The sequence below is a fragment of the Trichechus manatus genome, unplaced genomic scaffold (genome assembly GCF_000243295.1).
Source record: "Trichechus manatus latirostris isolate Lorelei unplaced genomic scaffold, TriManLat1.0 scaffold00280, whole genome shotgun sequence".
Lineage (NCBI taxonomy): Eukaryota > Metazoa > Chordata > Mammalia > Sirenia > Trichechidae > Trichechus > Trichechus manatus.
In genome coordinates, this window is record NW_004444216.1 from 1,229,535 (window position 1) to 1,255,709 (window position 26,175).

The 26,175-nt window shown below is 40.2% G+C and overlaps 1 protein-coding gene across 1 annotated transcript in view; it reads right to left on the reverse strand.

The window, feature by feature from the left end:
* Positions 1-26,175, reverse strand: part of MAGI2 (membrane associated guanylate kinase, WW and PDZ domain containing 2) — a 650,884-nt gene that overhangs the window by 144,488 nt on the left and 480,221 nt on the right. Inside the window, exons 14-15 of the mRNA XM_004390069.1 lie at positions 12,079-12,271; positions 786-1,034 (exon numbers count right to left, since the gene is read on the reverse strand). Of these exons, the coding sequence (XP_004390126.1) occupies positions 786-1,034; positions 12,079-12,271 (442 nt within the window). The remainder of the gene's footprint in view (positions 1-785; positions 1,035-12,078; positions 12,272-26,175) is intronic.

The window sequence follows — 26,175 nt, forward strand, 5'->3', positions numbered from 1 at the left end:
TGGAGCACAGTTCTACTCTGACACACGTGGAGTCACCACGAGTTGGAACTGACTCAGTGGCAACTAGTACTGGTAACAGTGCCTCATGCTTCCACTCTTGCTCCCCTCTCCCCATTTTCGTTTTCCACAAGCAGCTGGACTAATCTTTTAACCATGTAAATCAGATTTCAGACCTCTGTTAAAACCCTCAAATGGTTACCACAGACTTAGACTACAATCCAGACTCCTTACAATGGCGCATGAATCCCTGCACCATCTGGCTCCTGCCTAATTCTACGTCTTGGTCTTCTGCACTCCCCGTTTCTCACTGCACCACAGTCACACTGGGATTGTTTCTTGAATGCTGAGCTCATTCCCACCTTAAGGTTTCTGCATGCATTGCTTTTCCCCCAGATCCTCTGCATGTCTGGTTTCAGCTTATTGAGTATCTCTCTATCAAAAACTACTTCCTTGGAGAAGCGTTCCTTGACCCACCCATAAAAAAGAGTACTCTTCCCCTCAAAGACATCACTATCATATTACTCCGTTTTATTTTTTCCCCAGTTTAGAAACCAATGAAGGGCTTTTAGGGGCAGTGGGTGATGGTGGAGGTAGGGGGTTGGTTGTGATCATGCATTCTTCCTGAGCCGATAGTCAGCGACATTAGGCTAATCAGTGTTAAGAAGGCCTTAGTTGTGCCCACAGCCTGGGACTTTCAATCCCCTGATCCACTGTCCAGTATCCCTACCACCAGAACAAGTAAAAGCAAGACCCCTTATTCAAATGCAGGCGAACTGGTCACTTACTTATCGTGGATCCAGACTCAGGCCTGTTCAGGGAGCTGATGATGACAAAGCCGAAGCCTTCATTCTCTTTGCGGTGAATGATCACATCACTGGTCTGCAGGCTATGGGAGGCGAAGCCCTCAGGCGGAGAGGCGCTGCTGCTGGGGGCAGCATGGTTGCTGTTGGTGTAGGTTGCGTAGTCACTGCGTGGAGAGCTGTGGTGGGTAGACACTGAACCTGGACTCCTCCCATTCTCTGGGCAGGGCTCCCCTGGAATACACACAGTACATAGGGACTTACTTATTTAACAAGGGTCTTAATGAGTGCCTACTATGTACTAAGCACTGTTCTTGACACTGGCATTGTTACACAACTGGTTGGCTGGCTTCTATTTCCCCACAGACCTGGAGAGCATTTGAAGGGCTACAAACTTAGCTACAGAGCCCGCTACAAACCTAGCTACAGAGCCCGCCAATTCCAGTCTTCATAGGAAACACAGGGAAAAGCTTTATCAGCTTCTTCTGTGCTGCCACGTGTTTATATCTTCCTCTTCTTTAGACGGTAACCCCCTAGGAAATGCCAAGTTTTAGATATTGCACTTCTTAGCTGCAAAATAATAATTGATCATAGATGATCATAAAACTAGTGGACATAATCCTAAACTATTCTGCGCATAAGAGTTACTTGAGGAAATTGTAAAAAATATACATCTTTAGGGCCCACCCAAGGAAATTTTTTTCAGTGGGTCGGGAAAAATTGGGCACAGGATTCTGGATCAGGTTTCAAGACCATACTTTGAGAAATGCTACTATAGATATACTGAAGTGGGGCCTAACAGCTTAGGGGCGTCCATGTAAAGTGACCTATCATAATTTCTCTAAAGAGCCATGGTTCTATTTAATTTGTGATATTCTGCTAGCCTAACAGTGTTAATTTACTCTATGCAGGTAGGAAATGTACTTCTTAAAAGTAGTTTGCTCACTCTATGATCAACTCTAATAATGATATAAGGCCAAGGAATTATGAATTTTGAATTTCTAATGGTGTGTTAGAAGCCTTTGTCATTTACATTCTGTGGGTTTTAATGATTCCTTTGTTGAGTTTCTAGATATGGTCCCCTATTTAGAACTCTGGAAGATGTCTCATATGGCAAGTTCCAGTGAAGGCTCTTAACTTTATAGGCTGTAATGCCATTCTGAAATGAAAAAGTCAGGGGAGAAAGAACAGAGACTCAAGATGCCTTGTTACACTGATACCTTAAGAAGAGCACGATGCATTTATTCATATGCCCAGATAAAAAAGTAAACGGCCTTACAAGGATGTATTCATTTCTTGCTTACAATTACAGAAAAAATAAGACCCAGGCTGTTGCTTATTATCATTTGATAAATTTGATTTTTTCCTTTAAGATTTAAGTAATCAGGTTTTAATCAAAAAATGATGCTTTTCATCTGTAAGAAATGCACTGAGGTCAAAAAAGAACAAAATGTCAGTGTCAAAGCCTTTTCCCTCTTTCAACCAGAATTTAAAACTTTTGCCTGTGAAAATGTACCCTCCTCCACGGAAAACATCATCCAAAGACAAGCTGTTATTGTCTTGGTGAAGCACATGTCCTTTATCAGTCCTTGTGCAAGTTGGAAATAAAGTGATTAGAGAGAGTCAGGAAGAAGAAAAACAAACAATTATCATGCTGCTACATTAAATTGAAAATGTCCCCGAGTTATTGGACCAAATCAGTAACTAAATGTCATAGGCAGTGACAAGAGAGATCTCATTTTCTGGCTGTCATATTTTAGGGGGCTGAGAGTTGTGGTTGTCAGTAAAGTGGCAACAAAGAAAAATTATCCATCTTTGCAGTAAGTGGCTGTGAGTGGCTACAACACAGGCTCTAGAGAGAAAAAAATCATTGATTGATGGAGTCAGCATGTGTGGTCCTGGGTAAATGAAAGACTCAAACACATTAATAGCATATTATTCTATTGCTTTTGGACTTCTCTTTCAACCTCTAAAACAAAGTTCTTTATCTTTAGCAAAATGACACATTTAGAATTAGGAAATCTTGCAAGTTCTTTCTGGGCTTATTCTGGTTCCCTGACACTTGAAAACTGGTAGCATGATTGACTCTGAGGAACAGCATGGGCTCCACATCATCTTTCTACTCAGCCGACTTCCACAGCCAAACGATATGGCCTTCCTTCCAACAACCATTCCTGCTGTAAGGCATCAACAGTGCTGTTTTAGAATAATATAGCAAAATATCATAATGTGACAAAAATACCGAGTGCTAAGCTTTTTCTTTCTTTTTTAATTCACTAACTTCCAGGATCTCTGACTCATTCTTCTGGCTCACACGCAAATGGTTGCCCAGAATTCAGTTACTTAGTATCTGCTCAAGTCACATAATTCAGTTTTAGGCTAAGCTTTTGTTTTGTCTCCCCCAGTTATACTGGAAATCACCATTGTGCTGACTAGGAGATGATCTCCCTTTTGGGGACGTGGGAATCTCTGACAGCATTCTGCCGGTGAGATGGCTTAGATCAGAAGAGCCAACCACTAGCCAGAAGCTGCCCCTGGCCTGCAGACCCATTTACTATTCCTTCACAGTGGTGGCCTATACAGTGTTTAATAATTATTAAAATTAATTGCCAATGTTTAGAGATAGGGAGATTTTATAGAAAAATGGATTTCTAGCTTCTCTTGAAAAATCTGGCAAGAATCAGCTAGAGGTGGGTAATGGTAACGGCCGCTCCTTTGACTGGGTGTGTACTTCGCAGATCACCATACACCTCACCACTCCCCAAAGTCTCTTGCAAATGACCTGCTTTACTCATTTATACACTCATTTACCCACAGAGTGAGAAATCTGCAGGAGCCTTCATTTCCCTTCTAGACCGTGCTCTGGGGAACATGACTCCAGGATTCTGTGACCATATGGGCCTTGCCTGCTTCTGAGGTGTGCCTGGGCCTCTTCTCAGGATGGTCCCCCAGATGGTTGATAGCACTGCAGATGGATATATCTTGCCTTGAAGCCTGGCCACGGGGTGGCCATTGGGGTATGTGTGTGTACAGAACTTGGATGTGTGGGCTGAGGGCCCACATGTGTGTGCACAAGGTCCCCCATGGTGCCTGATGGAGAAGGGGGCAGCTCGTGGCTGTGGCTCTGCAAATGTGAGGGGCTGGCCTGTCTGCAGGTATTTCAGTTTGTGCACTCCTAATTTATACTCATCAAGGCAGACTACTTATTTAAATGGGTGACATTATGCTTGTAGATAAAGAACAAGGATATACACTTGGAACTGACAAAAAGTGTGGTAACCGGGACCAGGGAATGCACCAGCACTCAAAACACTGACTACACTTTTCACCCAGCTGCCAAGACAACCTTCCCTCTTGGCATTAGGCCAACAATTAGATTTTCCTCTAGGTGCTAGAGAAAAGATGCTGATAACTTTAAGACTGACTCCATATGTTTTGATTAAGTTATAAAACTTTCCTTCACATAAATTCTAGGTTTACACTTAAGGAAATTCCTTGCAGACACCCTCCTCTCTGAGGAATGCTGTGTATTCAAAACAATGTGTCATGAGGCTGAATGTCTCAAAGCCAAACTACTAAAGAATAAATATTTATACTTTCAGTGTAATAGCTAAAGCCACTCTCCTAACATCACTGGGGAAAAAACAACTAGATATTGGAGTAGTGACATGGATAAGACATTGTTTCTCAAAATTGTTTAAGATACAAGACCTGTGTTACTATTATCTGGCAAATAAAATTGGATGTATTACTGAATATTTTCTTTCTTTACTCCACAATTTCTCATTTTGAGGGAGTCCCTGGGTAGCGCAAGACTTAAACGCATAGCTACTAACTGAAAGGTTGGTGGTTTGAAGCCACTCAGAGGCACCTTGGAAGAAAGGCCTGGCAGTCAACTTCTGAAAGATCACAGCCATTGAAAACCCTATGGAGCACAGTTCTACTCTGAAATGCATGAGGCTGCCATGGGTCGGAATTGACTCAGTGGCAACTTGGTTTTTTAGCTTGCTTTTGTCAAATTGGAAATTTTGCCTTTCTATCTTTGTTGTTAGGTGTGACCCTATATACAACAGAATGAAACACTGCCTGGTCCTGTGCCATCCTCATAATCCTTGCTATGTTTGAGCCCATTGTTGCAGCCACTGTGTCAGTTCATCTCATTGAAGGTCTTTCTCTTTTTCACTGACCCTCTGCTTTACCAAGCATGATGTCCTTCTCCAGGGGCTGGTCCCTCCTGATAACATGCCCAAAGTACGTAGGATGAAGTCTTGCCATCTTTGCTTCTAATGAGCATACTGGTTGTACTTCTTCCAAGACAGATTTGTTCATTCTTCTGGCAGTCCATAATATATTTAATATTCTTCGCCAACACCATAACTGTAAGGCGTCAGTTCTTCTTTGGTCTTCCTTATTCACTGTCCAGCTTTCACATGCATATGAGCCAACTGAAAACACCATGGCTTGGGTCAGGCACACCTTAGTCCTCAAAGTGACATCGTTGCTTTTTAACACTTTAAAGAGATCTTTTGCAGCAGATTTGCCCAGTGAAATGCGTTGGGTTCTTGATTGTTGCTTCCATGGGTGTTGGTCGTGGATCCAAGTAAAATGAAATCCTTTGCAACTTCAATATTTTCTCCATTTATCATGATGTTGCTTATTGGTTCAGTTGTGAGGATTTTTATTTTCTTTATGTTGAGGTATAATCCATACTAAAGACTGTGGTCTTTCATCTTCATCAGTAAGTGCTTCAAGTTCTTTTCACTCTCGCAAGCAAGGTTGTGTCATCAGCATAATGCAGGTTGTTAATGAGTCTTCCTCCAATCCTGAAGCTACATTCTTCTTCATATAGTCCAACTTCTTGGACATGCTCAGCATACAGATTGAATAAGTATGGTGAAAGGACACAACACTGATGCACACCTTTCCTGACTTTAAACCACACAGTATCCCCTTGTTCTGTTCAAATGACTGCCTCTTGGTCTAAGTACAGGTTTCTCATGAGTACAGTTAAGTGTTCTGGAATTCCCATTCTTGGCAATGTTATCCATAATTTGATAAGATCCACACAGTCGAATGCCTTTGCATAGTCAATACAACACAGGTAAACATCTTTCTGGTATTCTCTGCTTTCAGCCAGGATCCACCTGACATCAGCAGTGATATCTCTGGTTCTACGTCCTCTTCTGAATGCGGCTTGAATTTCTGGCAGTTCCCTGTCGATGTACTGCTGCAACCACTTTTGAATGATCTTCAGCAAAATTTTACTTGTGTGTGTGATATTAATGATACTGTTTGATAATTTCAGCATTCTGTCAGATCATCTTTCTTTGGAATGGGTACAAATATGGATTTCTTCCAGTCAGTTGGTCAGTTAGCTGTCTTCCAGATTTCTTGGCATAGATGAGTGAATGCTTTCCGTGCTGCATCCGTTTGTTGAAACATCTCAATTGGTATTCTGTCAATTCCTGGAGCTTTGTTTTTTGGCAATGCCTTCAATGCAGCTTGGACCTCTTCCTTCAGTACCAACGGTTCCTGATCTTATGCTACCTCCTGAAATGGTTAAACGTCAACCAATCCTTTTTGGTACAGTGACTCTGTGTATTCCTTCCATCTTCTTTTGATGCTTCCTGAGTCGTTTAATATTTTCACAGTAGAATCCTTCAATATTGCAACTTGAGGCTTGAATTTTTTTTCGTTTCCTTCAGCTTGAGAAAGTCAAATCAACTCAGTGGCACTGGGTTTGGTTTTGGTTTTGGGTTCAGCTTGAGAAATGCCAAGCGTATTCTTCCCTTTTGGTTTTCTATCTCCAGGTGTTTGCACATTTCATTATAATATTTTACTTTGTCTTTTCAAGCTGCCCTTTGAAATCTGTCCAGTTCTTTTACTTCATCGTTCTTCCTTTTGCTTTACTACTCTACATTCAAGAGCAACTTTCAGAGTCTCTTCTGACATCCATTTTTGGTCTTTTCTTTTTTTCCTGTCTTTTTAATGACCTCTTGCTTTTCTTCATGTATGATGTCCTTCCACAACTCGTCTGGTCTTCAGTCATTAGTGTTCAGTGCATCAAATCTATTCTCGAGATGGTCTCTAAATTCAGGTGGGATATACTTAAGGTCATACTTTGGCTCTTGTGTACTTGTTCTAATTTTCTTTGACTTCAACTTGAACTTGCATAGGAACAATTGATGGTCTATTCCGAAGTCGGCCCCTGGCCTTGTTCTGACTGATGATATTAAGTTTTTCCATCATCTTTTTCCACAGATGTAGTTGATTTGATTCCTGTGTATTCCATCTGGCGAAGTCCATATGTATAGTTGCTGTTTACGTTGTTGAAAAAAGCAATGAAGAAGTCGTTGGTCTTGCAAAATTCTATCATGCAATTTCCAGAGTCATTTCTATCACCAAGGCCATATTTTCCAGTTACCAGTTCTTCTTCTTTGTTTCCAACTTTCACATTCCAATTGCCAGTAATTATCAGTGCATCTTGATGGCACATTTGATCAATTTCAGACTGCAGAAGTTGGTAAAAATCTTCAACTTCTTCATCTTTGGCCTTAGTGGTTGGTGCATAAATTTGAATAATAGTCATATTGATTGGTCTTCCTTGTAGGCGTGTAGATATTATCCTATCACTGACAGCATTGTACTTTAGGATAGATCTTGAACGTCCTTTTTGAAATGAACGTGACGCCATTCCTCTTCAATTTGTCATTCCCGGCATAGTAGACTGTATGATTGTCTGACTGAAAACGGCCAATATCAGTCCATTTCAGCTCACTAATGCCTAGGATATCGATGTTTATGCATTCCATTTCATTTTTGACGACTTACAGTTTTCCTGGATTCATACTTCGTACATTACATGTTCTGATTATTAATGGATGTTTGCAGCTGTTTCTTCTCATCTTGAGCCATGCCACATTAGCAAATGAAGGTCCTGAAAGCTTTACACCATCCATGTCATTAAGGTTGACTCTACTTTGAGGAGGCAGGTTTTCCCAAGTCATATTTTGAGTGCCTTCCAACCTGAGGGGCTCATCTTCTGGCACTATATCAGACAATGTTCCTCTGCTATTCATAAGGTTTTCACTGGCCAATTTTTTCAGAAGTAGACTGCCAGGTCCTTCTTCCTAGTCTGTCTTAGTCTGAAAGCTCTGCTGAAACCTGTCCACCATGGGTGACCCTGCTGCTATTTGAAATACCAGTGGCAAGCTTCCAGTATCACAGCAACATGCAAGCTACCACAGTATGACAAACTGACAAACACATGGTGGTTTCTATCTTTAGTATATATATATAGTTTATATTTGGGGCAGTTTATGTTGTTATGTTAATTTTTGCCCAATGTAAATAATCTGTATCTTTAATAATGGGTGTACTCTTTTTTTTTGAAGATCAAGAAATATACTATCTGATCATCAAGATAACTAGCAGTCTCTATTGGTGAGGGCTGACATTTCTTCTGGCTTGCTTTTTTAAATGACTGTTCTTTGGGGACCCTCTGTCTTCTTAGGTTGGGCGGGGCATTTGTACAAGCTGAGGCAAGGATAAGGTTGAAGGGTGCAATCTCTATGACCTCTCTTCTTCTCCACTCTTGCTCCTTGGTACAAGAAGGTGGCAACATTGCCCCTGTTTCTGCTGATCTTCTGTCCCTTCGCATGCTGACTGCTCACCTCCCTTCAGCCTTGAACTATCCTATTATAAGCTAGGTTTGCACCTTCCACTGCCTTTGCTTAACCGAACAGGTGCCCTGGGGTTGATTCTGACTCATTGCAACCACAAGTGGTCAGAGTAGAACTGTGCTCCATAGGGCTTTCAATAACTGTTTTTTCGGAAGTAGATCACCAGGGATTTTTTCTGAGGCACCTCTGGGTGTACCTGAACCACCAACCTTTCTCTTAGCAGCTGAGCATGTTAACCTCTTGCACCACCTGGGGACTCCACCTTTGCTTAGGAAAGAATAATAATAATGATAACAACATCCCTGAAAAGGTATCTCCACTGCCATAACCATTTACAGTTGTCCTTTCTCACTCTAGGGGGAAGTGGCAGTTATGAAGAAAGTTTGTCTTCTCATTTTTTAAAATTTTTTCCATCCAGTTTTTTTGCATTTAATTTGGTATCAAAGTACTTTGCTAAACTTAATCATTTTCAGTACTGATGAAGCTTTCAAGGAAGAGTGGGCAGAAGTAACTTGGAAACTCTCCTGGTGTGACTGAGCAGTCTGCAGCAGAATGGTTTCAAAAATAAAATGCACTCAGAATGCACTTGAAAGCCTAACTGAGTTAAGTTGGTGAGAACTGCAGCAAAGAGCATCTTCACGAAGTCATCCTTCACAAATTGTAAGAATACTTTTTTTTTGTAGCATTTGGCCTACACTCTAACAGCTCGGGTTGATTAGAACAAAATTTAACTTGCAATAATCAGCTGGTGGCAAGGGGAGCATGAAATTATGTCGATGCATTGGTTTTGCACTATGCAATATATTTCCTTGTAAATCAGGCACCTTTTAAATTTATCTTTGGGTTACAGAACATATAGCACAACAAACTTTCTATTAAAAATCACTATGCAGAGAGACAGTCAAACGTTAACCAAGCAAGCACTGTCTTCTCCTGGCATCTCACCCAAGGGTAAGACATAATTCAAGGTGTTTTACTTCTTTGGGTCAAGTGGTATGCCATGAATTTCTGAAAGATGAATGGCACCTCTTAGCAAAACCTCCATACTATACGAGATATATAGTCTCTATTGGTGAAGGCTGATGAGTCTCCTGACTTCCCCTCTTAATGACTGCCCTTGCTTAAAGTTTAGTTTCTAGAGGAAAAGAAAAGAGTTTTTAGTTTGACCAATAAGCCTCATCTTCTCTGGTCATTCACACCAGTGATGAGCCGGTGACCTTTTTTTGATCCAAATGTTATCATAGGACATGTGGAGGACTCCTTATGTCAGGGAATGACATTGGCTAAAGGTTGGTCTAGTGAATTTGAATTCACTAGGGGTGGTTGTGGTGGTAGAGTGGGGCCAAAAAAATAACCGAACCCGTTGCCATTGAGACAATTCTGACTCATGGCAACCCCACGTGTGCCAGAGTAGAAATGCACTCCATAGAGTTTTCAATGGCTGTAATCTTACGGGAAGATTACCAGGTCTGCTTTCTGTTGTGTTGCTGGGTGGATTTGAAGAGCCAACCTTTCAATTAATAGCCAAGGGCAAAGTCTTCAGGCTACCCAGGGTGGGGAGGGGCACTGAAAATGGCATAAAGAATAAGTACTGACTGGGGGGATTATAACCCTGTGTCTGCAATGCCACGGATTTATCATGTACTACTGATAGCGCTTGGCTGCTAACTAAAAGATCGGTGGTTCTAACCTACCAGCCATTCTGTGGGAGAAAGATGTGGATGTCTGCTTCCATAAAGAATTACAACCTTGGAAACCCTATGGGGCAGTTCAACTCTGTCCTATAGGATCGCTGTGAGTCTGAATCGATTTGACAGCCACCGGTTTGATTTTTTTGGTTTTGGGCAAGCTACTGAATCTCTGGGCCTCAGTTTCCTCATCTGTAACATGTGGGAGCTCATGTTGCTAAGGTCCCTAGTTCTAGCATTAATGATTCTGTATGAGGGGTGTCATGGGGCTAAGCAGAGAGAACAGCAGGACACTGGGACAAAAGGAGAGAGCAGGCCATCCTTAACCCTGCAGCTCTTTGTAATTTGTAGGGCAAAACATGGACAGTTCTGAAGAAAGACTGTAATTCCAACATTACTGAATCCTCTGATCATAAAAAATAGTGTTATGCTTGTAACAGAGATGTTCCTTAAACATATAAATTTTTTTTGGCAGAGGGGTGGTTGAGATGGTGAAGAGGGATGAATGAATTACGAATACAAGGGCTGACTTTTAGAAGTATGTCTTTGGTGGATTCTTATATGAAGCAAAGAAAATCATTGTAAAGGGAATAATTCTAATTTATGTTTTATAAATTTGGAGTTCTATGAATTGTATTTTCTCAGAGTAAAGTACAGCTGCATTTTTCTATATCAGGGTACCAGTTTTACTGTTACCTTTTATCTGGCTCTGTAATAAAAACTAATTTTCCATCCTGGGTACCTTACTATGGTCTCAAAATACTGTGGTGCTTAGTTTGTAAACACAATGAGGAACATTTTCAAAAGACAGTATTTCTCACTACTATAATGTTCTTATAACTCACATCTACCAAAGAGCAAAGAGCACACATATCTGAAATCAGCCTCAGGCTTTGCTAGAAACTTTTTTTTTTTTTTCTGAATTTACAAGATACACCAACAATGTTTTTTATTGTACTTTAGATGAAGGTTTACAAAACAAATAGTTTCTCATTAAACAGTTAGTACACATATTGTTTTACGACAATGGTTAACAACCCCACGACATGTCAACACTGTCCCTTTTCAACCTTGGGTTCCTGCTAGAAACTTTTAATGACTACTTTTAAAATGTAGGCCTCACACACTGCTTGGGTTTTTGTACTAGTGGGTGAAAATCTGCACTATCAAAATCATAGTTACATTTTGCATGTCTAGGTTGCTTTTTTCCCTCATATTGAGAATGCTGAATTTTACCTAAATCTTGTGATCCTGGAAAACAGCGGTGGTTAAAGAAATGCCCCTACTCTTTGTGTTCTGGAAAATGGCCCTCTGCAAATAACCATGCTCCCCATATGACTTAGATGAGACTGCAGAGGTCCCTATGACAAGACCAGACACAGCCCCTCCAAATTCTTGTTCTCTACCTCATAATTAACTGAACTGCTTGTTCCCACTGATCAATCAGAAATAAAATGTTTGTTAGCTACTCTTCGGTTCAACTTCTCTCCTTCCTCCGAGTCCCTGAACTTTGACCCACCCTCAGCTTGAGCCAACATACTATCCCTCCTTCAGGGCCTCCCCCAGAGAACACTATCTGACAATGTCACCCTCTCTTCTCACTTCTTCACACCTGTTTTATTCCTAGTCTGTTTACTCTTGTCTCTGTAAAGGAAAACCCCTTTTTTCCTAACTCTTGAGATGCTTGCTGATTTATTTCCAGAGCATTCTCCCTACTGCAATAGACCCTTCTTTCTTTTTTTTTTTTTCTTCTGAGTATAGCCTCTCCCTATCTAAGTCTAGATTTGTCTTTTTTAAATTTGGCAAAATAATATAAACAATTGATTTTAAATTTTGTTTCAAGTATCCTTAGCATCTCAAGCATCTCACCTCCTAACCCCAAGCCTTGCTGCTGGCTCCAGTACCTACCTCCACATAGCACCTTTCTTCTCACAGTGAGGTTGACCTGTCCGTTCCGGGCTGCATGGTGCATGAGATCGATGACATAGCGGTGGGTCTTGCCAGCCACTGGAATCCCGTCCACGTAAACGAGCTCATCTCCTGGATGTAGGCGACCATCTCTGTCTGCAGAGCCCATAGCGATGACGGCTCCAATCAAAATCTAGAGAAACAGCGAGAAGGAAAGAACATTCACATTTCAAACCTTCTTCAACCCCTTTTTTCTCTATATATAACTTGGTGGGAGATTTATTCTCACATTCTACTCGTTGCCCCAAAATCGAGCATGTATTTGATAAATGAAAAATGAGAAGTTGGATGAGACAGGATGCCTTTCCAACTCTTCCAACTCTCAAAAATCCTTCTAGAGAATTAAATGTTTTGAATTTGATGCTGATTGCCATAAAGTTTGGGTGGCACTTGCTTCCTGGCTCATAAGTTATCACCTTTAAGGAAAATTTTTAACCCAACATATAATTTACTGCTAACTGGACACATGTGGGCTCTGAATTGAAACAAATTTGGGATAGAATGACAGCTCCACCTCTTAATTGTGTGGCTTTGGGCAAGGCTTCTTGACCTTTGTGAGCCTCAGTTTCTTCACCTGCAGAGTAGGGACATAATAATAGGACCTACTTCATAGAGTTGTTGGAAAAATATGAACTAAGGCATGTGAAGCATTTAACTCTATTCACAGCATACACTAAGTGCTCAAATATTCAAGGGGAAAATAGCTGCCTCTTATTATTGAACACTGATAAGGATTCAAAGTCTTTGCTTTGAAAGGTTGGAGGTAAAGACAAAACAAAGAAAACAAAACAAAACTCATAGTTGGCTTATTTAAAAAATCTCAGTCAAACCTCCAGATTTTTGCTCCATTCCTTTGGCACCCTCAGAGCACTGTCCTCTACAAAGGAACTTTTCAGCTTGGCCTGTCCCTTAAAAATGCTTCTGCTGTTTAGCTGGCTACAATGGATACCATACCAGGAAATGAAGAGATACTACATCTGGGAAATATGGGCATTGTTATAATTCTCTGAACCTCAGACTGTGATCAAAGACAAAACATGAGGCTTTCTACTTCCAGGTGAAAACATTCAATTTAGTGTCCATTAGCAAGGTATTTTTCTATCTCAGAGGATAGACAATACTACTAAATACTTTTGCTGTTTAATCTACAAACAGTTTTTCCAACTCATGGATAACAGGTCCCCTTTGGGTTTTGCCAAGTAGCTTAGGCACACAGTATTTGAGAGCAGTGGTTACCATTAACCTTATAATATTACAGGAACCATATCTTAGGTTTTATTTTAAATCTTCATAAAATGATCCCTTGCCCATTGGCTGAATTCTTTCAGGTACAGTAATTTCTTTCACATCCCAGATCTGTGGATTCCAGTTAATTTGCAGGTTAATTTGCAGGTTAGCTCCATCAAGACCTATAGGCTTGCATGTCTTCAGGCTTGGCTGAAAAATGCTTCCTGCGTACTTGGCCACACTGCTCAGATCCCAATTCCCAGTACTTCTCAGGTATGTGCAAAGTTAGAGTCAGAAGAGGTCTCCTTTTTCCTGATGACTTCACAGTCTTAGACCACTTGGACCACTTTACTGCTGTCCTCATCTATACAAGAATGATAATTCCTCACATTACATCTGCTTTCCCCCTGTTGGGAGGTGGGGTGGGGTGGGGAACAGGTTTGCTCCCATGTTGAATAATTGCGCTCTGCTGAAAGACTTATTATTGCTATCTTAGGAAATACCTCAGATATCCTGTCTTAGGTTGGCTGCATGGCATGGTTCTTTCTCTGCCACCCACTGCACCCATTTGCTATGGTCCACTGTTGGCAACACGTCTGATACTCTACAATTTTCCTTACTGTCATGCCAATCTGAATTTATGAGTTTCTTTCTAAAGATGTTCCAATCTATTCTTCAAAAGGCTCAACTCACTATGGAGCTCTTCAAAGATTTGGCAAGTGCTTTGTGCAAGAGCCAATTAAAACGAATGTTTATATTTTTCCACTGCCCCATGAAAAGTTGCATTTAGCTAGGTTAGCCCAAATAAAATCCTTCAACCTTTTGATTTCCTACATACCTTAGAGGGAGAATTTATAGCTAGTTATAGAGAACAAAAATGGCTTATGAACTTCTTGACTGGTTAATTATCAACTATAACGTATAGTTCTGATTCTAACAGATGAAAGTAAACCATAAAATAATGGGTACAACTGAGAGAGCCACAGCTGCAATTGGGCTCCGTACAAAATAGTAAAAATGAAATTTCACACTGGAAAATGCCTGTTCTTCTCTTACTATGGCAAACTGCAAAGATATACAAGTACTCTCAAGTTATCTTCTGTGTGAGGAGTATAATATTATTCATTAAAAGGAAAAGCACAGTAAAACATCTGCTTTTCTGTACTATTGCTGTGATAAGACGTATGCTCCTTCTGAATACATTTATTCAACAAATATTCATTGAGCCCAAGAGACTCTTCCAGGTTCTAAGAATCTATAAGTGAGCAATAGACAAAAATCCCTGCTCTAACAGAGCTTCCATTCTAGTGGTCAGACATAATAAATGTAATAAATGTGTAAATTATATAGTGTTAGAAGACATGTACTATGGAAAAAATAGAGCAAGGTGGGGAGGTGGGCAGCAGTCACCGGGCAGAAGAGGTGGTGGTGTTAGAGTTGGTTAGAGTAAGCCTCACTGAGAAGGTGACATATGAATAAAGATGGAAGTTCTTTACTCATTTAGAAATAAATATATAAAATTTTAGTTCTTTCTATCAAATCTTATATATGTATTTCTAAGTAAGCAGCATAGTTAATTGACACTTCAATGTAATTTATTACACATTATGACAAAATTATTATATGATGCATGTATCATTAGGTCCCTGCGTAGTGCAGTTTGCACTCAGCTGGTAACCAAAAGGTTGGTGGTTCAAACCCACTCAGTGACACTGCAGAAGAAATAGCCTGGCGATCTGCTTCCATAAAGATTACAGCGAAGACAATCCTATGGAGCAGTTCTACTCTGTAACACATGGGGTTGCCATGAGTCAGAATCGACTTGATGGCACAAGATGACAACAACAACAAATATGATTAGATAATTGTATTATATGATTTATCTTTGCCTTGTTTCTAAAAAAGGTTGACACAGCTATCAAGTAAACTTTAATTGAGCTCTGCATGGTGCAGTGGGGTAGGCATTAGAGATGCTTGTCCATTCCCACTGCTGTCGAGTTGATTCCAACTCACAGTGACCCTGTAGGACAGAGTAGAACTGCCCATAGGGTTTCCAAGGCTGTAAATCTTTATGGAAGCAGACTGTCACCTCTTTCTCCTGCGGAGCAGCTGGTGGGTTTGAACCACTGACCTTTCGGTTATCAGCTGAGTGCTTTTAACCACTGTGCCACCAGGGCTCCTTGCTTGTCCATTAGCTCTTCTATATTAGTTATATTTGCTCCATCCATCAAGGACTGCTGGACTCACTGGGAAGGGGCTAACCACTGCACTTTCACTGCTTCTTGCTCTCCTGCTGCTGCTGCTGCTTGCTAGCCTTTGGCTGTCTCTTTATTTTGCACCTCTGTGCATTATATCACACTGCTGATACAGAGCTAGCTCTGTATACCCCTATTCAGGAAAATCCAGCTTTTTCCCCCTTGAGTATGCATTGTACACTTGACACTTTCCATTAGTTTGTTTCCCCCTTTGCCACTCTAACTGCAGGGACTAGATAATCCACGCTTCCTCCTTGCATGGGAAGCACCTCATATTGGCCTCCTGAGCTGCACATTCTCATGTTCACCTAAGCTCTCCAGAACATGCCTCATAATTTCTGATTCTCTAAGTCTGTAGTCCTCAAACTTTAGGGTGTGTTAAGAATCACCTGGTGAGATTGTTAAAATACAGGGTTCTGGACCCACCCCTAGAGTCTGATTGGGTAGGTCTGGGGTGAGCCCTGAGATTCTGAATTTGAACAAGCTCCTAGGAGATGTTTACAACTCTTGATATGCAGATGACACAACCTTGCTTGCTGAAAGTGAAGAGGACTTGAAGCACTTATTGATGAAGATCAAAGACCACAGCCTTCGGTATGGATTATACCTCAACATAAAGAAAACAAAAATCCTTACAACGGGCCTAATAAGCAACATCATGGTAAACGGAGAAAATACTGAAATTGTCAAGGATTTCATTATACTTGGATCCACAATCAACACCTATGCAAGCAATAGTCAAGAAATCAAACAACATACTCCGTTGGGCAAATCTGCTGCCAAAGACCTCTTTAAAGTGTTAAAAAGCAAAGATGTCACTTTGAGGACTAAGGTGTGCCTGACCCAAGCCATGGTACTCTCAGTCGTCTCATATGCATGTGAAAACTGGACAACTAATTAGGAAGATGGAAGAAGAATTGATGCCTTTGAATTATGGTGTTGGTGAAGAATATTGAATATACCATGGACCGCTAGAAGATGAATAAATTTATCTTGGAAGAAGTACAGCCAGAGTGCTCCTTAGAAGCAAGGAGTGTGTCTTAGGCTGGTTTCTCTAGAGAAGCAAAACCAATAAAGTGTATAAATATATATATATAGAGATTTATATCAAGGAAATGGCTCATGCAGTTGTAGAGGCTGGAATGTCCCAAGTCCATGGGTCAGGGTAGAGGCTTCTCCTGATTCATGTAGCTGCCGTAGCTGCAGGGGCTGGTGAACCCAAGATCGGCAGGTCAGAGAGCAGGGCTTTTGCTCACAGGCTGTGAAGCTGCTAACTCAATAACCAGAGGTCAGACGAACAGGAGCCAGCTGCAGGATCCAGCATGAGCAAAAAACCCACAAGCCTTGCCAGAATGTCCACATATATTTGATGCAGGTCACACACCCAAGGAAACTCCCTTTCAACTGATTAGCTACTCACAGCAGATCCCATCATGGAGGTGATCACAACATCATACGACTGCCAAACCACTGAGAATCACGGCCCAGCCAAGTTGATCACAAAACCTTAACCATCACAGATGGTGTCTTGGTTATCTAGTGCTGCTATAACAGAAATACTACAAGTGGATGGCTTTAAGAAAGAGAAATTTATTCTCTCACAGTTTAGTAGGCTAGAAGTCCGAATTCAGGGCGTCAACTTCAGGGGAAGGCTTTGTCTCTCTGTTGGCTCTGGAGGAAGGTCCTTGTCATTAATCTTCCTCTGGTCAAGGAGCTTCTCAGCAGAGGAACCACAGGTCCAAAGGATGCACTCTGCTCCTGGAATTGCTTTCTTGGTGGTATAAGGTCCCCATGTCTCTCTGCTTGCTTCTCTGTTTTATATCTCAAAAGAGATTGATTTAAGACACAACCTAATCTTATAGATTAAGTCCTGCCTCATTAACATATCTGCCGCCTATCCCACCTCATTAACCTCATAGAAGTAGGATTTACAACACATAGGAAAATCACATCAGATGACAAAATGGTGGACAGTCACACAATACTGGGAATCATGGCCTAGCCAAGTTGACAAATATTTTTGTGGGGCACGATTCAATCCATAACAGATGGTGAGTCTTGGTTTCACGTACTTTGGACATGTTATCAGGAGGTACCAGTCCCTGAAGAAGGATATCATGTTTGGTAAAGTAGAGGGTCAGTGAAAAAGAGGAAGACCTTCAACAAGATGGACTGACACAGCAGCTTCAACAATGGGCTCAAACATAGCAAGGACTGTGAGGATGGCGCAGGACCGGGCAGGGTTTCCTTCTGTTGTATATAGGCTTGCTATGAGTCGGAACTGACTTGAGAGCACCTAACAACAACAACAGGAGATGTTTGATGCTGCTGGTCCATAGATCACGTTTTGAGTAGCAAGGCTCTGAGTAATCCCACTTGGTCTGATAGCCATACGGTGTGTAGCGTCACTAGTCATGTTCCATGTCTGCTGAGGGACTCCCCTCGGTGCATGGCGTGGCTCCCTGACTCATCTCACTGATCACGGTGCAGGTCCACTGAGAGATCCTCCCTTCCCCCTGTGAATGGCCCATGCTCCAGGATGCATCCAGCCACATTTTCCTTGTGCTCTTGTTGACCCCCTGGCCACACTGGCCAGTGAGCCTTCTCAGCCAGTGCTAGTTTCACCCCACTAATCACCTCCCTCTGGCCTCAGTGGGCTCTTCAGCCTCAACTGACCCTCCAGTCTCACTCTTCAGTTTTCTCTTCTCAGGGCTCTTAGAGGAACTCTTCACCCTGTTTCCATTGCTTTTAACCTGAAGGAAGAGCTTCGTGGCAAAACACATCAAGAAAGACTATCTCCTATGAACAACTGACCCATGTCCTTATCTTTCCAATTGCCCTTTCTAAAAACAAAATAAAGCAAAACAATTACACAACTCCTTTTTATCTCATAGGCTGTAGGGGCAAGGAACAAAACAGTATTTTGACATGAAATAACAGCAATTCATATTCAGATGGCTGATATCCCACTAAGCCAGGGAAAAATCTGACACTAGCAAATGAAAATAATAATAATAATAAAATAATAGACACATAAGAAACAAAGAAAAGGAAAACTGCCTTTCTAGGCGTTTTAATTCCGTTAGTACTTTCTGCACTACCTAATGTTAGTCCAATTTTAGTAGATCTGCACTGCAATAATTATAGCTTGGGACAACTTGACAATGTGGCAAGCAGATTTCAGGCTCTTTCCTTCTGAAACTCCTCCACAACTTTGCACTGGACTCCTGTGCCAAGAAGTACATCTATCATTTTCTCTGCTTTTCTTTGAATAGATTTCCACAGACAGACCTTTCTCCACTGCCGTGTTTTCCAAATCTTTTCATCTTGATGCCTTCCCATCTCTTTTCAGCTCACAGCTGGAAACCCCAGTTTTGTTTTATTCTGACAATTTTTCATTTCTTTCTATTTCTGTTGTTACTTAACTGTGAAAAGTATTTCCCCTTGCAGAAGATATGCCCACATGCTTTGTTTTTTAAAATTTTATGTATTTTATTGTTGCTGTTAAGAATATACACAGCAAAACATACAACAACATTTTTTGCATGTACCATTTAGTGACACTGATTACATTCTTTGAGTTGTGCAACCATTCTTACTCTCCTTTTCTGAATTGTTCCTCGACCATTAACATAAATTCACTGCTCCCTAAGGTTCCTATCTAATCTTTCAAGTTGCTGTGGTCACTTTCATCCCATATATATAGCTCTTAAAAGAGCATAATGGTCAAGGCAGACATTTTTTACTAGTTAAGCTAAACTACTGCTCATTTTTAAGAAGACTTCAGGGGATATTTTTGGTTTAATGTTTAAAGATTATCTCAGGGCAATAGTTTCAGGGGTTCATCCAACTTCATGTCTCCAGGAAGTCTGGAGTCTATGAGAATCTGAAATTCTGTTTTGTTTTTTCCCCCTTTTGATCAGGATTCTGCTATAGAATCTTTGATCAAAACATTCAGTAACGGTAGCCGGGCACCATCCAGTTCTGGTCTCATGGCAAAGGAAGCAGTTGTTCATGGAGGCAAATAGCCACACATTCCACATCCCTCTTCTATTTCTGACTCCCTTTCTCCTCTTTTACTCCAGGTGAATACAGACCAATTGTTCTGCCTTAGATGGCAAGCTTTTAAGACTCCAGGCACTACAAAACAAACTAGGAGTTAGAACAGAAGCACTAAACATGTTATTGTTGTTGTTAGGTGCCATCAGGTTGGTTCCTACTCATAGTGACCATACGTACAACAGAATGGAATACTGCCTGATCCTGCACCATCCTCAAAATCGTTGGTATGCTTGAGCCCACCGTTGCAGCCATCTCATTGAGGGTCTTCCTCTTCTTCACTGACCCTCTACTTTAACGAGCATGATGTCCTCCAGGGACTGATACCTCCTGATAACATGTCCAAAGTATGTGAGACGTAGTCTTGCCATCCTTGCTTCTAAGGAGCATTTTGGTTGTACTTCTTACAAGACAGATTTGCTCGTTCTTTTGGTAGTCCATAGTATATTCAATATTCTTTACCAACACCACAATTCAAAGGCGTCAATTCTTCTGCAGTCTTCCTCATTCATCGTCCAGTGTTCACACCCATATGAGACGACTGAAAACATCTTGACTTGGGTCAGGGGCACCTTAGTCTTCAAGGTGACAACTTTGCTTTTCAACACTTTAAAAAGGTCTTCTGCAGCAGATTTGCCTAATGCAATGTGTCTTTTGATTTGACTGCTGCTTCCATGGTGTTGATTGTGGATCCGAGTAAGATTCTTGACAACTTCAATCTTTTCTCCATTTATCACGATGTTGCTTATTGGTCCAGTTGTGAGGATTTTCATTTTCTTTATGTTGAGGTGTAATCCATACTGAAGACTATGGTCTTTGATCTTCATCAGTAAGTGCTTCAAGTCTTCTTCACTTTCAGCAAGCAAGGTTGTGTCATCAGCATAACACAAGTTGTTAATGAGTTTTCCTCCAATTCTGATGACTCATTCTTCTTCATATAATCCAACTTCTTGGATTATTTGCTCAGCATACAGATTGAATAGGTACGGTGAAATAATATAACCCTAAGGCACAACTCTCCTGACTTTAAACCATGCAGTATCCCCTTGTTCTGTTTGAACAACTGCCTCTTGATCTATGTACAGGTTCCTCATGAGCACAATTAAATGTTCTGGAATTTCCATTTATTAGGCCAATTAAATGGGATGTCCCATGAAACCATGATCTTAAACCTCCAAATCAAGAAACCAAATCCCATGAGGTTTTCAGTTGTATACAAGCACCCTCAGCAGCTTTTTTGTTGTTATTGTTGTTGTTTTAAATGTATCTGTCATACAGCTTTTGCCAATTCAACTTTTTACAGGTGTACAACTTATTGACAGCAATTACAATAATCGGCTGTGCAGCCCTATCCTTAATCAATGCAATATTTCCATTACCGTTAACCCCCTTCTTCTCCTCCCTCCTGCCCCTGGTAAACACTAATAAACTTTGTTCTCTATATATTTGCCTTTTCTTGTCTTTTTATATAAGTGAGGTCATACAATATTTGTCCTTTTGTGATTGACTTATTTCACTCAGCATAATGTCTTCCAGCTCCATCCGTATTGCAGCATGTATCAAGACTTCATTTCTCCTACTGGCTGAGTAGTATTCCATTGTATGTATGTACCACATTTTGTTTATCCATTCATCTGCTGATAGGCATTTAGGTTGTTTCCACCCTTTGGCTATTGTGAAAAGTGCTGCAATGAACACTGGTGTACAAATCTCTGCTTTTAAGTCTTTTGGGTATATACCTAGGAGAGGAATTGCTGGGTCATATGGTAGTTCTATTTTTAGTTTTTTTTAGGAACTGCCACACTGTATTCCACAATGCCTGTACCATTTTGCATTCCCACCAGCAATGGGAAAGGGTTTCAATTTCCCCACATCTTCGCCAACATTCGTTCTTTTCTTTTCTTTTATCTTAGCCATCCTAGTGAGAATGAAATGCTATCTCATTGTGGTTTTGATTTGCATCTCTCTGATAGCTAATGATGCTGAGCATCTTTTCATGTGTTTAGTGGCCATTTGAATGTCCTCTTTGGTGAAACGTCTATATTCAAGTCCTTTGCCCATTTTATGATTGGGTTGTCTTTTCATTGTTAAGTTGTCAGAGTTTTATATATATCTTGGTTATTAGATTCTTGTCGAATATATGGTTTCCAAAGATATTCTCCCAGTCAGTAGCTTGTCTTTTCACTTTTTTGGTAAAGTCTTCTGATGAACAAAAGTTTTTCATTTTTATGAGGTCTCATTTATTTATTTTGTCTTTTGTTGTTTGTATTTTTGTTATTATATTAAAAAATAATCCACTGTTAAAAGCTAGGCCTGACAGTGTTGCCCCTCCTTTTTCATCTAAGAATTTTATGGTTTTAGGTTGCACATTTAGGTCCTCGATCCATTTTGAATTTGTTTTTGTGTATGGTGTGAGGCATGGATCCTATTTCATTTTTCTGCTTGTGGAAATACAATTTTCTCAACACTATTTATTGAAAACACTTTACCCATCGAATGGATTTAGCACCCTTGTCAAAAATCAGTTGACCATAGATGTGTGGGTTTATTTCTGGACTCAATTCTTTTCCATTGGTCTATGTGTCTATTGTTATACCAATACCAGGCTGTTTTGATTACTGTAGCTGTACAGTATGTTTTAAAATCAGGAAGTGTGAATCGTCCTGCTTTGTTCTTCTCTTTCAACATTGCTATAGCTATTCAAGGCCTCTTGTCATTCCATATAAAGTTGAGAGTTGGTTTTTCTGTTTCTGTAAAGAAGGCTGTTGGAATTTTGACTGGGATTGCATTGAATCTAGATCACTTTGGGTAATATCGACATATTAACAATATTAAGTATTCCAATCCATGAACACGTAACATCTTTCCATTTATTTAAGTCTTCATTAATCTCTTTCAGCAGTGTTTTATAGTTTTCATTGAATAAGTCCTTCACATCCCTGGCTAGGTTTATTCCTAGGTATTTTATTCTCTTAGATGCTATTGTAAATGGAATAATTTCCCTAATTTTCCTTTCAAATTTCTCACTGCTGATGTAGAGAAACCCAGCTGATTTTTGGTTGTTGACCTTGTACACTGCAACTTTGCTAAATTTCTCTATTAGTGCTGCAAGTTTTCTTGTATACTCTTTGGGATTTAATATATATAGGAACATATCATCCATGAATAGAGATAATTTTACTTCTTCTTTTCTAATCTGGATACTTTTTCTTGTCTTTTTGCTCTGGCTAGGACTCCTCATACAATACTGAATAGAAGTGGTAAGAGCAGGCATCTTTATCTTGTTCCTGATTCCAAGGGGAAAGCTCTCAGTCTCTCTCCATTAAGTATAATGTTGGCTGTTGGCTTGTCATATATGCCCTAAATCATATTGAGGAATTTCCCTTCTATTCCAATCTTCTCTAGGGTTTTCATCAAGAAATTGTGTTGAATAATATCGAATGCTTTTTCTACATCCATAGAGATGATCGTGTTTCTTCTCCTTTGTTCTATTGATGTGGTATATTATGTTGATTGATTTTCTAATGTTGAACCTTCCCTGTATTCCTGGAATAAATCCCACTTAGTCATGGTGTATGACTCTTTTTGACATGCTGTTGGATTCTGTTTGCTAGTATTTTGCTGAGAATTTTTGCATCTATATTCGTAAGAGATATTGGCCTGTAGTTTTCTTTTCTTGTGGTGTCTTCATCTGGTTTAAGTATCAGGGTTATGTTTGCCTCATAGGATGAATTAGGGAGTATTCCCATAGGCTTTGTTTGAGCTGAAGTCCTGCTGTTCATTATTTGCCGAAAGTCGTGTTGTCATGTTTAATATGCACCCTGACATGTTAATACTGTTCTGTATATATGGATGCAGAAACTTGTTTGATGTAACTTATGAGATCTCCTGTGGTTGGAGACCAAGTCACCTTACACACCTCTCACTTTGTAGGACGTCAGCAATTAAATGAGGCTAGCACATTTTGTTTGTATAGCATCTCTGGACTTAAAATGTAGAAAAGCAGGAAGGAAAGGTTTATGGGAGATCTTTATTGTAGACTCATTCTTCACTACATGGTCTTTCTGAAGTGCGATATTCTGTTCTTCCAGACTCATTGTTTTCCAGCTTTGCTTGCTTCAGGGAGATTTAGGCTTCTACTTTGTGGCTTAAATGTCAAAACCGTAACTTGAATCATGAGTATGTCTTAAATCATTCAAATGAAGGAATAAGCCAGAATAAATCTAAATAAACACAATAAGGATAACCGGAAATCCATGTAATCTAAGGAGGTTTACCATAAATACTTGATGCCACTGGAGAGGAGACAGGACTCAGAAATTCAAAACTAATATTTAGAAGGGTTGGGGACCTGGAAACCTGCATACAAACCAGGCAGAAAGCTGTGTGAAGGCTGGGTGGTAACCAGGGCTGCATTCACACACTTGAGCTTCATTTTGCACAATATGTATTCCCTTTTGGTATAAACTCTTCTGTATGCAAAGTCCAGCAAGACCTCTCCCTTCCTGAGCCAGCCAAGGCTATGGCCTACCAGTGACTCAGTCATGCAATCCCTTCTACTTCATGGGGTAAAGATAAAGTCTCTTTAACATTTACTAAATGTGGTGCTGGTTTACCTTCAAAGCAAATAAAGCATAAACCTGGGGGTCCAGCAAAGTAAGAATATTATATTTCGAAGACTGTACTGAAGTAAGCATCATGGGAAGAATCAGAACTTTGTTGCTTCTGCTTATATATATTTAATAGTCTTTTTTTTTTTTTTTAGAAATTTTCTTTATTTGCGCTCTTGAATCCTTTTGTATCCTCATGTAGGGAGGAGCTTAAGAGTTAAGGAACTAGTTTCCAGATACCTACTTTGCAGTTACATCTTGCTCTAGTTACCCTTTTCAAGCACTGTAGCTATTTTAGCCAGTTGCCTCAGTCAAGACTTCCGTTTTAACATCCTATTACACATGTATTCTTCCATTGAATCTTCACAGCAACCCTGTGAAGTTGGTACCATTATCATCTCCATTTTATAGGTGAGGAAATTGAGGCATAGAGACATTTAGTAACTTGTTCACAGCTTGCCAGTGGTGGGACTGGGATTCACACCCAGGCGGTCTGGCTGCAGAGTCTCTGCCATTAAGGAACTTTCCTTCTGCATAAGAATGAGGGTGGTTGATAAGTGCACAAAGGACTAATGTAAGACAGAAGAAGGTCAACTGCCATAAGAATATCACACTCAGTACCCATGGAATGTGGAGGAGTTAGAGTACATACTACCTGGGTGGAATCAGAAACAGATTCCTGAGAATTGATAGCTGAAGTGCATCTTTAAGATAGACAGTATTTTGACAGGAGCAATAAGGAGCTAGAAGGATGTATGACGAGAGTACATCTGTCATCTTTCAGAAATCCTTTCACTTTCAGCCATATTTCCAAATCATCACATTCTTACACCTAATAAGATTTGTGATGGGATTAACTTGATTTAACTGATTTTCTTTTTTTTGGCATCCTGTTTCAATAGCTCATCTTATGAAAGACAATTGTCATTGACTAATATTTGTTGTTTATGTGTTAAACTCTAGCCTATAGACTGTCACCTAAGATGTAAAGGTTCTAATTGGCATCAAGTCTTGCGTAGGATATTTTTCTGCACAGGATATTTTGAATGCTGTGTAGATGAGTGAAATGTTATATTTCAAATCAGTTCTGTTCTTCAGCAATTCGCTGCAGTATACGTTGATCAAACTGAAGTAAACTTTTTTGTTATTGTTCATTGTCATCTCCTATTGTCAACAAGTCATTGAAACAGAATAAGGCAGGAGTGGCACACTTGGGTGCCTGCAAAGGCCAGGCAGGTGGGAACTGACAAACTTGGTTGGGAACTGTGGAAAATAAAGACTGCCTTTTCTCTCTAAAGAGGACAGAAACTTTTCAGCTCCAATCATTTGTCACCACGTGAGATAGGGTTCCATTGTAACTAGAGCTTCTGATGATTTCAGGAGAAGATAAAAAACTAGATGATTTTCTAAAATGTCCCTGTTTTTAAATGCTGTTGATTAATTCAAATAGACTGTATTAGCCAAACAAAACATGCCTATGGACCGAATACAACCCATAGGCCACCAGTTTGCAACCTTCCCTCTATGACATGCCCACTAGAAATTTTTAAAATCCCCCACAGATCCAGGCTGGAAGGAATATAACATTAAAAAAGAAAATGTCTGGGTAGAGATGGTGAGAATGGTGACATAATATGAAGATTGTAACCAATGTCATTGAATTGTACATGTAGAAATTGCTGAATGAGTGTATGTTTTTTGTGTATATTTTCACCAACAAATAATAAAAAAAAATTAAAAAAAAATTTTTTTTAATTCTACTTTAGGTGAAGGTTTACAGAACAGAATAGTTTCTCATTAAACAGTACACATATTGTCCTATGACAATGGTTAACAATTCCACTACATGTCAGCACTGTCCTTTCTCAACCTTGGGTTCCCTATCA